At 48.6% G+C, this 16,097-nt stretch overlaps 1 protein-coding gene across 2 annotated transcripts in view; it reads left to right on the top strand.

The window, feature by feature from the left end:
• The window catches only part of EFCAB6 (EF-hand calcium binding domain 6), a 237,374-nt gene that overhangs the window by 177,707 nt on the left and 43,570 nt on the right, over nt 1-16,097 (top strand). For both annotated transcript variants that reach the window (XM_014864412.3, XM_070506757.1), the window contains 3 exons: nt 4,778-4,972; nt 9,113-9,268; nt 15,120-15,315. In XM_014864412.3, coding sequence (XP_014719898.3) covers nt 4,778-4,972; nt 9,113-9,268; nt 15,120-15,315 — 547 coding nt within the window. The remainder of the gene's footprint in view (nt 1-4,777; nt 4,973-9,112; nt 9,269-15,119; nt 15,316-16,097) is intronic.

A 16,097-nucleotide genomic window follows, 5' to 3' on the forward strand; every position in this document is an offset into this window, starting at 1 on the left:
CACAGGGGCTAGACAAAGTGGGGAGCACGTGAATGTCAAGCGGGGCTGTCACAGGCTGGCTCATTGAGGATTAAAGGGACAAAATGTTCAAGCCTGAGGGAGGTTGCTAATTGTGAAAGGAAACCTGCTAACTGAAGCCAAAATAGGATCTTTAAGCATGAGATTTCAGGAGCAATATGTCTGGTTTTGCTTGGAGAATCTGCTAAGAATAAATTACAAGATGGAAGTGTATTTATTCATTCATTCATCTGAGCATCATTGAGCAGGAATTTTTTGAATCTTTCCAAGTTGTAGGGCCTGTACTAGATTCTGGGGTTCCAGAGATGAAGGCAGCCCCACCCTCAGTTGCTCACAGCTCCCAGGGAAGACATACCTGCAGACGTGGTGACAGCTACAGCATGCCAGGAGAGACAAGCGTGGGTGGCCAGGCTTGTGGGAGCAGTGTGGGTGTTCAGGGAAGGACCCCAGGAGATGCAACGCCTGAACGGAGTTGTAATAAACAGCCATGAGTCATAGGTGGGGGAAGGGCATCCCAGTGAGCAGAGAGGCCCAGGGCCGGGAGGAGGTTGGGGAGGAGGGTGGGAGAGGGAGGATGCTGCCTGGATCAGAAGAGCCCGTCAGGGGCAGGCTCCCAGCACCAGGTGTCCCACAGACCTGCTGCCCAGGGCCCGGGAGGCCCTCCCTCAGGGGGATGCTTGGCATTCTGAGCATCTTCTGAAGTCTCATTTCATCAGGTGCCATTCGCTATTGCATCTAAAACAAACTTTGCTGAGAAACTGTAGAGACAGTGTGTTGTAAAAATGCACCCAAGGAGGACTGGGGTAGGAAGGCAGCAGTCTCCGAAACCTCGGTGTAGATTCTTTGTGTGTAAAACCAGCTAATCGGGTGGACTCTACAGGACGTTTTGGAGATGATGCCCAATTTAGGCACATTTCTTGATAGGGTGGGTAAGTTGTGTGTCAGTATTCCAGTATAAAAAGAAAAGACTACGAAAAAGTGCCTGTGCCGTAGGCATTGGCTCATGTGAAGAAGACGTATGGCTTTAGGTGAACAAGAGGCTAGATCACCTCCAGTGGCTCAGCCAAGGCAGTGCCCCGAGAGATCCTCCTGGGTGCCGTCCTGGTGGAGCTCCTGGGCAAGGAGAGCCTCGGCTGGGACAGGATCTGAAAGGCTGAACGCACAGAGTCTTTAACTTAGAAAAGAGAAGACTGAGCGGGACGGGGTGGTGGAGATCGAGTTTTAGAAGAGCTGGATGTGAAGCGGGGTTCGGCGTGGAGAGGACTGGCTGGGGGGGCTCTTAGCTCAGCATAAAGAACTTTCCGGTGATTAAAGTTGTCTAGAACTCCAGTGGGCAGTCTTTGAAGGAGCGGTTTTCCCTTCCCTGGCACGGCTTCATCGGAAGCTAGACCGCTGCTTATTGGGGAGCGTGGAGGAAGGGTTGTGGCCCTGGATGGGGACTGGAGCAGGTGGTGTCTAACTTTCTGTGATTCCACCAGGGCTTGCTGGATGTGCCCGTTGGTCATGGCCAACTCAGGCAGGTGGACATTTTGCATTCTGAAGGGCAGCTGTTTGAGCCATCAGACCGCCCTGGCAGATGGTACCCAAGAGAATTCCTTGTGTCCCAAGCTGCGCAAGGTGCCATCTCTACCCCTGTGGCATGGCCTGGGTCGTCCGTGGGGCTTACACCAGACCGTCTAACTCTGGGGTTAGTGGTATTAGAAGGTACTTATGTCATTGATGTAAGAACCAAGGGCTTTAACTGAGCCTAAAGGACTCAGACTGTCTAAGCAAAGCAAAGCAATCGATGGGAACATATTCAAATCATGTGTACGACCAAACTGCCGTGTATACAATAAATGGGCAGAGTAATCTGATTATGTCATAAATTAGTGGCCATTGCCATATGCAAATGCAAGTTTTTATGGGTCCTCTGTTTCTGTGCACATTTTTCCTGGCACATCTGTTGCTGAACCATTTTAAAATTCAACCTTTATAAGCAAGTTGATTTTTTTTTAATGTTGCACAAAGGATTATGTAATGGGGGTGAGGTTATGTAAGCTGAATTAACTCTCTGATTATTCACATTCATAACAATATTTCCATTGTGATTGTGCAATCTGGTCTTCTGCTCCTTTGCAATGAGAGTAGACTGTTTATGATCTTTATTAATGAAGTAATTAAGAAGTGTCTTTTCATTCAGTTCAAGTGTCATGATTTAGAGTTTGTCATTGGTGTTCTCTTGAGTATAACAGGGAAGGGTGGCAATTCCTTCCTTAGGAACACGTGTCTTTCACATTCGTTAGCTCAACAGACTTGTACTGACAACGAAGCTTTGCAGGCCTGCTGCTGGGCACTGTGAGTTTCCGGGTAAAGATTAGCAAGGCTTGGTTTCTCCTCAAGAAACTCGCCGTCTGGCAGGGAGAGGAGACACGGACTGGAGGCAGAGGCAGCATGTGGTGGAGCCTTTGGATGGGGAACAGCAGCAGCAGACAGTGCCCTGCACTCCTGTGTGCCAGGCCCTCTAAGCCCCTACGTGTCTTTACCTGTGGGTCCTCACCACGCCCCCGAGGAATTCCAAGGAAGGTGGAAATTCGGCACTTTTGACTTCAGAGGAGAGACAGGCTCCGAGAGAGATGCCCGGCTCCCTGGGGTTGTCTGTCAAGTGGGGGTCTGCGCACCATCCTTTCAGGAATGCTCCTGTAGGAGTGGGGGCCCTTGAGGAGATTTATTCAAGAGGCCTCTTGACTAGAGTTGCATTTCTACGTCACTCTGGTGGCACAAGGCTGGTCACAGGCCCCGTGCAGTTCAGGGAGAGACGCAGGGCGCTGGGAGCACACTAGAAGCTGGAGCAATGGCAGCCCTTCCCCCTTCTCGGGGGTACTGATGGAAAACTAAGCTCCCTCTTCTGTGGCCCTCTTATTCTCACCAGCAGGAGGAACAGCCGTTTGCCAGAGGCACTGGCCCTCCGCGCTGCGTGGAGCATCACAGCTCTGCTCTGGCCGACAGGACAAGCCTTGGGAATTACAGACCCCAGGGGCCTCCTTTTGTGGGTGTGTCACTTTATTTTGTTTCAGAAACAAGTTGGCTGAATAAAGGTAGCATGGTCCTTTATTGTGTTGCAAGTACTAAGGTCGTTCTAATAACAGACACCGGAAAGGTCTTAGAGCGTTTCCTAAATAATAGGAAGTCAGCAGCGCTGCAGCGCACTGACTCGGCCCAGAGGTCTAGGAATGCCTTCAGTGGCTCTCGGATGAGGAGACGGAGCCCCAGCGTGGGTCAGGGCCTTGCCAGGGTCTTGAGGCCGGTGAGCTGCTGTTTGACTTGAAGTTCCCCACCCTTTGCTGCCTCTCCACCGCTAGAGGAGAATTTCCTTATCTTCTAAGATGGAGTCCATGATTAAAAACAAGCCTGAGTGCTGAATAAGGTGGGTGGAAGTCAGACACAGGGCAAAAGGAAGCTGCAGCCCTGAGGGTGCAGAAGGACAGGGTGGGGAGAGGAGGTGGCCCTGGGCTCCTAGGCACCTTGGGGGACAGGCCCACTTGGCCTTGGGGAAGGATGGATGGTGCTCCAACTCCCAGTGCTCTGCAGATTGTGGCACAAGTGCGTGAAGCATTTGCCCAAACTTCTTACCCCCTTGTCCTCCACCCACCACCCTACCCCTTGAGGACATAAAGTTGTGTAAATAAATGCATTTTCTTCATTGTTATTCAGTTGAGACGATCGCAGAGAGCTTAGAGTGTGGGAGGCTCGAGGTGAGTGTGGAGCTCTGCAGCTCCTCCGGCATCTCGCCAGTGAGGGAGCGAGGGGCCAGGAGGACTGTGCCTCGCAAGGGGCTGCAGCTCCTGTGGTCAGTCGACCGGACGTCAGAACAGCAGCCTGCCGGAGAGTTGTGCCCGCACGCTGTTTCAGTGTCGTCTCGGTCCTTGTGCCTCTGAGTTCATCTGCAAAAAATCACAGCCACCAACGCCGTTTTTATTGATTAGATGAAGACCGAGATCTTCCTGTAGAAATAAATGCTTTTTTTCTTCTTTAAAAAAGATTGGCAATTTGCCTTAAAATTTTTTATTGAAGTAATTCTATTCTATTTGAATAATGTTGGGAGATTAAAAAAAAACCTCTCCATTATGGCTTTTCTAATGAATTAAATTCAGAAAAATCTCATTAGAAAATGACATAAAAGGCACGTAGCATAGTTCTTATCTTGTTTTCCTTACTAGTCTCTCTCATTGGTTGTATGTAATTGGCGTCTCTTCAAAGAGAAAATGGGGAATTTGAATCAAGTGCATTCACTTATTGGAGTTTTAAGACTGAATATGCTTTTTGAAGGATTTTCTTCTAAACCTTAGCATGGTTCCTCGTACGTGGAGGTGCTCAATAAAAAAACTGTTGAATGAATGGAAGGGTGGATTTTCATTTTCTCTGGTCACAACCGTATTTCTCCAGAATGACAGGTGGACAGATTCAGTTGCTGCCTGTTGGAGTGGGCCAGGGTCACAGCATACGAGGTAAGCTTTCTGTTGATTAGAGCAATGGGTTTCAAATTTCGATGAATCGCCCAGGGATCTGGTTCAGTGCGGATTGGGGTCAGGTCTGGGGCGAGCCCTGAGATGCTGCGTTTCTGACTCCCCCAGGTGAAGCCAGTGCGCTGGTCTGCGGCACACAGAGCGATGAGGACCTGGGTGGCCCCTTGCAGACAGTGCAGATACTGTCAAAGCCCTGGGCACGACGCACCGTGGCAGCTACTCATGAGAGTTTGTTTGTTTGTTTGTCTTCAAAGCTATGACACCGAGGGAAGAGGGCACATCACTTACCAAGAATTTTTGCAGAAACTGGGGATCAGCTATTCAGCAGATGTTCACCAGCCCTATGCAGAGGATTATTTCAACTTCATGGGTCATTTCACGAAGCCGCAGCAGGTGCAGGAAGAGATCAAAGAACTGCAGCAGAGCACAGAGAAGGCCGTGCCAGCCCGGTGAGTTGCAGGTATTGTACAGAGAAGGCCGTGCCAGCCCAGTGAGTTGCAGGTATCGTAGGACCAGGAGCTGGCCGGGTGCTCCATGTTCACCCTTGTGGTCAAAGTTGTTTAAAGTGGTACCTTCTGGCGCTGGCAGAATTATCCTGACACTGTCAGACTCATTCCCTGCGGTCGATGCTGGGAATGGGCGCCAAGTCACGGAGATAAAGGAGGTAAAGAGCTCTGAGCCCACGCACCATACCCAGCCGCGCTCTCCGCTCGTGCGTGTTGCATGGTCGCCCTGGAGAACGTCCCTTCTCTTTGTTCACTGTGTTTTGCCCGCCCCTCCACTGGCCCAACTAGAAGCTAAGTTCCGTAAAGACAGGCCTGTCTTCCTTAAAGCAGAGCCTGACACCTAACAGGTACCCACTCAATATTTGTTGAATGAATGAATGAACAGACATATTCTTTAACTCCATATTTCCACTTTGGGGACTTTATCCCAAAGCAATAATGCAGAAGAGGCCAGCACTTTAGCAGTGGGAGCGTCTGACTTGCAGTGTGCCCTCAGCAGCAACGGAAGGAGCACCTGCCGACCCCGCGGGAGAGCACTGGCTTGCAAAGTGTGGCCCTGAAGGACGTGAAGCAGTGCCTGCCTGTTGCAGTCGGCGTCGTGAAGACTGGAGAATGTTGGTGATCGAAGGCTAATTGGAGGTGACATTTTAAACAGTGTGCATACCACAACTGGGACCATGTCAGACGTGTACGGGTCCGTGAGGACCAGAAGATGCTCGGCAAAGGGGATGTGTCACATCCAGATGGAGGGGCTGTGCTTGATTATTTTCAAAGTTTAAAACTAGTTCCTAATGTCATATTTTAAAAATTTATAACATGGAGATTTTGCTGCATTTGATGTGGCCATAAGGCAATGGACGGGTTTCCTTCACCAGTGGCGGGCGTCGGCCATCAGCACTCTCCGGGCCAGCCTCTGCTCCTCGCTCCATAGCTCTGCCTTCGCTCCATGGTGCTCTCATCTGTGTGTCTGTCTGTCACTTCAGCTCTCTGTCCCCACACCTCAAATAGCACCTGAGTGAATGAGTTGTTGCTAAACAATCCCCAAAGGAAATAAGGACTCCAAAGGACACAGGGAAGAAGTGTAATGGCTGAAGAGGGTGTAAGGGGAAAGCGGTTTGAACCCCCCCCCCCCCCCCCCCGCATTCTGTCTAAGTTACTGAGTTATAAAGCCTGAAGGCAGAGAATTGAGTTTGTGAAATTTAAAGTAAAAATGTGCGCAGGACTGGTATAAATCAAACATGCCATAAAACTAATGAAAAAGTGGAATTTATCTTTATCAGACAGGGCTGGCCTCATTACCCACTCGTGTCTTCCCTTCTTTTCTCTCCTGCCGCTGTGAGTAATGAGGCTCAGAGAGGATTCTCACATCCTCGGCGCTCGTAGGCTCGTTCTTGCTCTTCCTGTGTTTCTGTTGATTGTGTGAGCAGGGATCTGTAGCTGAAAGAGCCATGTGCATTTCAGATCACCAAGCCCAGTGAACTAATTCACACTCACCCCGTCCTCTTTGCCACGATCGTACTTTCTTACTAAAGAAGACAAGCCCAATTTCATAAAAATGCATGACCGACTTCTGTTTTCTCAAAGATGTCCGATTGTAAAATTGTCAAGCGGCTTTGCCCTTCGGGATGGCCTGCTTTAAATTTTGATGTCGGTGGATCTTCCAGATAGTTCGTAAGATTCCACGTTTCCAGGATTTTTTACCTCTTCATTTCTCCTGAAACTCATAAGGTTGACAGATGGGAGTCACATTCATTAAAGTGACCGAAATGTTATATTTGCCTCTTAAATCTAAGGGAATTTATTTTGTTTGGAGGGCAGTAAATACATTTTAAAAATTAAGGAAAATCTGTTTTTAAGCTCGTATTTATTTCCCCTGACTTGCTCTGTTCTGAGTTGAAGATTCAGGATCAGAGCCACCATAGGGAACTGCCACATAGCAGGGCCGTTTTAACATGCAAATTGAGAGGCGACTGAGTGAAACCAGCGGGCCATGGGGCCTTTGGCAGCGCTGCCCGCCTAGCGAGGCCGTGCGTGGGAGGGGCTCTGTGGCCATCCCACTGGCCATGACAGGCCCTCTTCAGGCTTCTGTCTCGTTGTCCAGACCAGGAACCGGACATGGACCCAGAGCAACAGCAGCTCGTCCCTGAGTGTCGGCTGACACCCGTTCTGTTTGGCAGTATGGCGTGATCTATGCTCTAAACCCTCATTTACTCTGTGCACATATTTACTCTGCAAGGGAAATAATTACTGCCTGGAAACCAGTCCAAGAAATGCTGAATGCCTCAATTTTCTAAAAATATGTATCTCAAAAAAATGTTTTGATTTTTTTCTACCTTCATTTGCTTTCATTTTGAAGGATTAAGTGGAATATAATGGTTGTGATGACGAGTAATCATTTGGTAACATGAGACTGAATTCAATGTACACCTGTAAGGGAATCCCAAATGTTGCTGCTGTTGGTATACATTCAGAGAGCGGTGAATGCAGCTCATTTGTATCAGATGCTCAAATGCTCCAGTCAGCCAGCTCCAAATTGGAGGCCACCAAGAGAAGGGAGTAGATGACCCACATAGCTTCAAAGTCATTGCCACTCCCCTCTCGCGCCCTGACGATTCCCACTCAACTTCCGCTTTTCTGGATCTCTGAGTTTTCTGTTCCTACGGATTATTTTTTCAGGCGTGCTCAAGGAACTGTCCTCTCCACAAATATATACTTGAGGTGGTAGACAATTACCAGCAAAGATTTCGTGTTTGGAATTTCTAGCATATTCTTTTCCCTGAGTAAGAACCCCACAGCTGAGCTCTGAGTCTGAGCCCGTCAGACAAGAATAGCATTCAGTGTGGTAGGAAGATCTTTCTTAGAGACCTGAGTGAGCCAAGGTTATGGAATTTATAACCAATCCACCATCAGTCAAGTGTAAGATTGTTCATTCTTAAAGACGTCCATACACTTTTAGTCCCTTAGCAATAATTTTTTTTTTTAAGTCAGGGAAGAATTTTCCCAGGCCGAAAGACTTGAATTAGCAGAATCAGAGACTTGAATATGTTCTGCAAGAAAATCAGCCGTGGAGCAGGAGCTACAGCTGGATGCTCGCCGTCTCTGTCCCTGGGAGGGAAAGGCCTGGTCAGGCCGGACTCCACCACGGGGCTGGCGCTGTCTTGTTCCTCGTCTGTAAAATGGGGATGAGGTACCCACCTCCCTTGCAGGGTCGTTGGGCAGAAGAAATGGGAGAGTGTGCACAAAGAAGACGCGCACGTTCAGGTTTGCCAGTTGAGGCACACAAATGGTGGCTGCGTTCTTAACAACAAAAGTACCAGATATGAAACAAGGGGTCCCCCCAGCTGACACCGACAGGCCCAGGCCTCTCCGCCCTCCTCGCGCCCCAAGCGCACACACCTGCCTCTTAGGGCCTTGGCGCTGCCTGTCCCTGGGCCCCGGAAGAGCTCTTCGGGGTAACTCCCTGCTGCCTCCTTCGCCTCCACTCTCTTCCCAGTGAGGCCTGCCCCACCTCCCTCCTGGGAACTGCCGCTCTCTTGCTGCCATGTGGGCGTTCCCAGTCCTGCTCTCCGGCTCTTTACGGACCCACTAGCCCACTGCACACGGCACTGATATCTTCTGCTCATCATCAGCCTTGCCCCCGCTGGGCTGCAGATTCTTCTAGGAAGGCCGGCCGGGTTCACTAGCTGTCTCCTGACGTATGGCGCATGCCCGGCCCATAATCCATACTCACAGGCTTCATGCAGAGAATGAAGGGTTCTTTCACATGTCTGTAATATCGCTGTATTTTTAAATTCTTGGTTCCACCTTTAAAGTATCAATTCTAGTAAAAAGGCCAGGTTGTAATTTCTCTAACATTGTTTTGCTAATGATAATAATAATAAAATGATAACGCTGCAGACTTATGAAATTTTTTCCGGAATACCTTTTAATGTGAATGTTACACCAAGGCTGCAGAACGTCTTCCAAATTAGTTCTTAGATGAACCAGCAAATCATCACAGTAGAATGATCATGAAACTCTTGCTTTAAAGAAATTGCTTGTTTTCCTCGTTTTAGCATGTGTCTAAAATGTATTCTCTTTCAGGGAAAAGCTTAAGGACCATTATCAAGATATCAGCAAAGCAGTCACCAAACTGGATAAATCTAAAAACGGCTATGTGTCCCTAAGCAGCATGCAGAAAGTGCTGCAGGAATGCGGCTGTCCTCTTCGGGAAGAGGAGCTGACCGACCTTCTCAGCAGGTTTCCTTGCCTCAGTTAACTGTCTTCCTCCCAGGCCTGAAAGCCGCCTGGACGCATCGCTTTCATTTCTTCTTCTCTGTCCACTCAAACAGCCTTTTGACACTAGAACAACCCCCACGGATCCCTTTTGGCTGGGCTACATTATAGTGGGTTTGGGTCACTCACAGCAAAAAGAGAAAGCAGTTTGACCAATGCATAACTTTCCTGATATGTCTCAGCAGCATAATCATCCTTTTTTAACATTATTTTCATTTCACCCAAGTTATTCATGCCCTTTGGCAGGGGTTAAACTGTTCTACAAGGCTTGTTAGAAACAGGAGCCCCCTTGCCCCCCATCTCTCCTCACTTCCCCCTCCCCGGAGTGAACAAGTTCCGTCGCTTCCAGCTGATAACTTTTGGTCCTTAACTCCGTATTTCTCCGTGGCAAGCTTCTATAGCTGCTTCCTGATTTGTCGCTTTTAGGCGGTGTCTACTGACCTCCTACCAGGAAGATGTGCGTTTAAGGCTTTTCGCCCATCACACCACGAGCCACCTCACCCCCTGCCTCCCCCACCCGTGGAAGCACGCACAGCCTGGTCCCCACAGCCTCCCCATATCGCCGCATCTCAATTTGGGGTAGATCAGTATTCAGGATTTATATTATTGTGACTCGCTGGTCACTTTTCCTTTCCTATATAGTGTTTTGTTTTCCCTGGAGTTAATGATTATCTGATTTTCTTCTGTTTACTTAGTTTCTTTGTACTTATTATCACTAATTCGACCCCCAGCTCACCCCCAATTGTGAAATCTCCTTGCAGTGGGTTCAGACACATCAGCTAATCTGCCAGCTTCATCTCTTGGATGGCCCTTTGCGTGTTCTTCGATTCTCAGAGATTCTCTTGATTTGTTCCATTAGTGAGTTCCTCTCTTGTTCTTTTCTTTATGAAATGCCTATTGTCACCGAATATTGAACCAACTAGCTGTTTCTTAAATCTTCATAGCCTCCATCTCTTTTTCTTCTTGCTCTGCCTTCTCGGAGATTGCCTCAATTTTAACTCCTGACCCTTCTTTTGAGATCTTTATTTCTGCTATCATACTTATAATATTTTTAATTACCAGAGCTCCTTTTTTTCTTTGGTGAGGAAGATTGGTCCTGAGCTAACATCTGTACCAATCTTCCTCTATTTTGTATGTGGGACACTGCCACAGCGTGGCTTGATAAGCGGTGTGTAGGTCCATGCCTGGGATCCAAACTCGCAAACCCTGGGCCACTGAAGCAGAGCATGTGAACCTAACCATTATGCCATTGGGCTGACCCCCACCAGAGCTCATTTTTTGTTCTTAGAATGTTCCTTTTTTATGGCATCCTGTTCTTGTTTCATAGATGTACTATCTCATTTCTCTGAAGATATTAGCAGTAGATTTTTTTTTAAGTTTTCTTCACCTGAGAATTCTCTCCTCAGTGTTGCTTTTTTCTGCTATGTTCCACGTTAGATGATTTCCTCAAAAATATGCTGGTGTTAGAGTGAGGTACTGAGGAGTGGATTAGAAGTTCTGCACAGATCGGGGCCTGTTGACTGTGGTTTGAACTCCATGGTAATCTGGCAGGCAGTTCCCTGGGGGCCCTTCGGTGGCAGTATCTTTAAAACTTTTCTTTTGGGCTGGTCAGATTTCCCAGAAAATAGAGTTGCCAGGTAAAATATAGGATGCCCAATTAAATTGGAATTTCAGATAAACAGAATTTTTTTTTAGTATAAGTATATACCATGCCATATTTGAGATATACTTATTCTAAATATTATGTATATATAGTTTATTTGAAATTGTAATTTAACTGAGTAACCATGTGGTGGTTGGTTTGGGTTTTTTTCTACGTCTGGCAGCCCCACCAGAGAGCACTCTGTGGTCTCCTGCTGCCACCATGCTGGAGCTCACTGGGAGCCGGCTGGAAGCTTCAACAGCCTATATGGTGAACTCCCCGAATATAACCCTCCCCAAAGATGTGCGGGTCCCCATGATCTGGGATGTGTGGATGGTGCCTTATATGGAAAAAGAGTCTTTGCAGATGGGATTCAGGGCAGGGTCTTGAGATGGGCTGATCCTGGATTGTTGGGTGGGCCCAACGCGATTGCCAGTTTCCTTATAGGAGGGAGGCAGGGAGAGTTCACCCCAAAGTGACCCCAGAGGCAGAGATTGGGGTGGTGTGACCACAAGCCAAGGGTTGCCACCACTGCCTGAAGCTGAGAGAGGCTGAAATGGGGTTCTCCCCTGGAGCCCAGAGGGAGTGCAGCCCTGCAATGCCTCGACTTGGGCCCAGGGAGGCTGATCTCAGACTTGTGGTGACTAGAACTGTGAGAGAATAAAGGGGCGATGTTTGAAGCCACCCACTACGTGGTATTTTGCTACAGAGCCATAGGAAACTAGTAGAGTTAGGATACAAGCTTTAACTAAATTCCCCTCTTTTCATTAAGAGCTCTCGCTGCCTTGGCCTAGGACAGAGGCCTCCAGTGCAGAGACGGCCGCTCCAGAGAAGCCCCTCCAGAGCTGCTGTTGGGGGGCGGGGGACCAGCACCCGGCCACCTGGAGTTTGGGGAGAGGCCTGGGTTCTGATTCCTTCCCACACAGACTTTTAACCAGTCCTGCTATTTTCATCCCCACCTTCATTCCCGCTTCCAGAGGTGGTTGGCAGCCCAGTCCTGGGGCGTCGGAGGGCATTTGCAGAGTACGCCAGGTTGCCTTTCTGCGTTCCCTCTGTTGGTTTCTTGGACCTGATACATCCCTTCTCCTTCATCCATGGAATTCCAGCAGCTGTTGTCTTCTTCCACGTTCTCTCCATCCTCAGTGGTTTGTGCCCCTGGTCCTCGAACTCCAGCAAGCCTCAGAGTCACTGGGAGGCCTGGTCTCCGCTGATTCAGCAGGCCTGTGGTGGGCCTGGGAACCTGCATTTCTAACGATTCCCGGGTGATGCTGATGCCGCTGGACTAGAGCACCCCACTTTAAGAACCACTGTTTTACACCTTTTCAAAACTCCCTCTTCTGTCATTTTAGAAAGGTTTTAAGTGGAAACAGAGCTAGATATGTGTGTTTGAGCCACTTTAACTGCAAATCCTAGCCTCGCTTCATTTTACACTGGAATGATCTAAGAGTCGATTGTCCCTCCTCCGGTGGCTGCGGCATGCAATTCCCATCCTGCTGTATCTTTGTGCTGTGCTGGCCTCGTGTTCTGTGACCGCGTGCTTGAATCTTATGGCCTTCTGTTTGCAGGGGGGCAATATGAGCACCTCTCCCCTCCCTTTAAAGAAAAGGTCAGCGGTTGCTCTAGAGTTGGGGGTTTCCATTTGTAACTAGCCTAAGCCCACTTTCACATGGCGCACGACTACTTCACGGGCAGTGCGGGCGCCTACGTCAGAGAATTCCCCCATCCTCTCTGCTGTCCCTTACAGCATGGCTGTCGTTCACGTCCCTGTGCATACGCTGTAGTCACCACACGCATTGTTGTTCTTACTTTGAACAAACAGTCATCTATTAGCTCGACTAAGAATGAGAAGAATCAAAGACGTTCTTCCGCCTTCCTTCATTCCTTCTCTGACGCTCTTCCCTTCCTTGTGTAGAGCCGAGTTTCTGGCCTGCGTGGGCTCCCTTCTCTCTGCAGACTGTCTGGTCTCACTGTTTGAAGGAGCGGGGACTGGTGATGAATCCCCTCCGTTTTTGTTTGTCTGAGAAAACCTTTATTTCTCCTTCACTTTTGAAGGATAATTTCACTGGATATAGAATTCTAGGTTGGTGATTTTTTTCCTTTCAACACTTTAAATATGTCAGCCCACCCTTTTTCTCACTTGCGTGTTTTATGATGAGAAGTCTCATGTAATTCTTATCTTTGTTCCTCTGTAAATAAGTGCCCCCCGCCCCGGCTTCTTTCAAGATTTTCTCTTTTCTTTGGCCCCCACTATTCTTCTGGGCTGGATCCCCTGTTTCCTACATCCCACATCTTTTGAAGTAATTTCCTAAGAAAGGGTGCATGGGAAGTAGTTATTCCGAGTTCGTGTTTGTCTGAAAATTTTCTTATTCTCCCTCACACAGATTGCTAGCTCATCTGAATGTCGACTCCTAGGGGGAAAATGATTTTCCCTTACAATTTGGAAGATGTTGCTCCGTTGTGTTTGAGCTGCGAGAAGTCTGATGCCAGTGTGTGCGTGTTGTGTGTGTCAGTGTGATGAAAAGAAGGACCATTTAATCCGCAAATGCTTGCCTGTTCTCTTCTTCCTTAAACAGTTTCCTCTCACTAAATCTATTTCCAGCTGAAGAAGAATTCATATGCATTCAGTGAATAAATCACAGGAAAATAGCACAAGATAAATAATTAACTAAATGATTATAAGAGAGTCTTGTTAAAACATAGTTAGGCTTGATACTTTTTAAACAACAACAAAAGGACTGTGGAATTTCTGTAGTCCACCTTTCAATGGGGGTGATCAACTTTCTTAGCAATTGAAACCTTAATAAGGATCCATGGCTCAGCCGCTTCTCTCATCTCAAAGACCTCTTGATGATAAACATCTCTGTTATTTGTAATTATATGTAGATTATTCTTTTCTAGGTCCAAAATAGACTTTTCTAAATAATACTGAGGAGATTAGCATATGCATTTGATTTTATTACTAAATTTTAATACCGAGTTGGCAATTTATCCTGCCGATGAAATAGAGCTGATTATCTTTTCCTCCGTGTGCCCGCCGCCTGAGCCAGTGGCGCGGCGCCTGGGGAGACAGCTCCGCAGCTGTGAGTCGGAAAAGCACAGCTCTTGGCTCGTTCCCTTTAGAAGCAGGTCTCTGAGTCCCTGGAAACTTCTCTCCCCGGCTCCCCAACCTTCCAAGCTCTCCTTGTCTCACACATTGTCCGTGCTGCCGAAAGAAGGCTGGGGTGTTCAAGTGTCAGGATCCCCAGGGAATTTGAGTTTCAGAAATGTGAACTCTGAGAGCAATTAAACTTTATTTTGAATTATTTTACACCTTTAATAAATACACTCTACGTTCTCCTGAAACTTGTGGCTTTTTCTCTCGCAATATATTGTTTTGGAATTTACCAGTATTTTCTTCTGTGTTGGCGTCGAGGGCAGGAAGGAGCCTCGGTTTCTCCGTGGATGTCCTTATGGAGACATACACTTAGATGGAATGTTTTATTTGAGAAAATACTCAGCTATATAGGTTTTGTAAAAATGTTTTTTGAGTGCTTTCTGCTTGATAACCTAGTTTCAACCATTCCTGAAGAAGAATTTAATGTCTGTTTTACCCAGTTTCTCTTTTCCTTTTCACTGTCGTTGATGTATTTCCTTTCTTTTCAAATTCCCTGCCGGGCCCTCATTAGCTAAGTTATCAATGACCACAGTTCCCACGCCCACCACCCTGCAATCTTGCCTCCAGACCATCTGTGACCCCGCTGTTGGCTTTGTCTTCCTGCAAATACCGCTCTGCAGATGTCCCAGCCCTGCCGGGTGCCTGCATTCGCCCCAGTCGTAGGACCAGACTCCCTAGCACGGCCTCCTCTCCCGTCTTCTGCTCTCCAAGGCTGTGAGCCACACCGTCCAGCCTTCGGGTCTCAGAGCTTCCGGCCAGGACAGTCTGTGGCCCCGCCAGCTGGCAGCGGCCCTGCCCCCTCACCCCCCACAGCCCCTCCTCTGTCCCCTTATGTTGCAGGATTTGCGTGTGTCTGTCTACGAGCACGGCTAATTGGCATGCACGTACCTATAGGCCAGGAAAGAGTGCCTTAACATTATTCATATTCCCCATGTTCTGTGCTCAGCAACTGTTTGCTGAATGAATAAGTGATAGGGGTTTTTTTTTGAACTAATGTATTTTCTTTCTTTTGGCACAAGTTGGGGAATCAGCTGGCATGATAATTCCATCAATTACCTTGACTTCTTGAAAGCAGTGGAGAACAGCAAGCCAACAAGGCCGCAGCCAGAAGAGAAAGAAGAGAGCATGCCAATCAATTTCGCGACACTAAATCCAGAGGACGTTCTGAAGAGCATCCAGGAGGTGGTTGCCTCCTCCGGTCCGGCTCTGTCAACGGTACGTCAGGCTGCAAAGCGCTTTGATTGTGGAAACTGAAGTTCTGGCACCCATGTCATTCATGAAAGATGACTCTCAGCCCCGCACCCCCCGGGACCCCTTCTACCTCTCTCCACTCTCTTAGGGCCTCGGAGCTCAGATGAGTCCCTCAAGATCACGCTGTTCATTTTAGCAAATGTGTATCCATTTTTGCTCTGTAAAAAGCTACCATGGTGGCCCCCAGCACGTGTTCTCTGGGGCAGAAGTGCTGTGTTTAGCAAATGCTGGGTCTGAGGCGAGGACAAGGGGTTCTGCACAGAGGGCAGAGGACAGAGGCCCTCAGGTGGGGGGCTCGGCACATCCCGTGAGCACTGGGCCCATGGAGATGTGTGACGCCAGGTGGCCTTGAAGAGGTTGGCCAGGGCTGGGATGTGGCACAAAGACTCCTTTGGAAGGCCACCAGGAGCCAGGGGAAGGCGTAAGAAAGGGGGTCTCCCCCGCATATTGACATTTTAGGATTGTCTGTATGACACACTGTGGAGTATGTCGAGCCCAGGCATGTGTGGGGAAGAGGCTGTGGACCGTGCCAGACCCTCGGACAGCTGTGCTTTGGCCACATGGTCCCCTAGACTGGCCCACACCTGAGTTCCCTACAGCAGCAGCCAGGAGAGAAAATGCTGTCTGCAGAGCGTGGGGCCTGCAGTTCAGTGAGATGGCGAATCCAGAGCGTCCTGGGCGGTGCTGGGCACGCGGAGCCCGGGCAGCCACAGTCGCAGCAGGGCTGTCTTCATGTCTGCGGCGTG

This window comes from Equus asinus, chromosome 4 (genome assembly GCF_041296235.1).
Source record: "Equus asinus isolate D_3611 breed Donkey chromosome 4, EquAss-T2T_v2, whole genome shotgun sequence".
Lineage (NCBI taxonomy): Eukaryota > Metazoa > Chordata > Mammalia > Perissodactyla > Equidae > Equus > Equus asinus.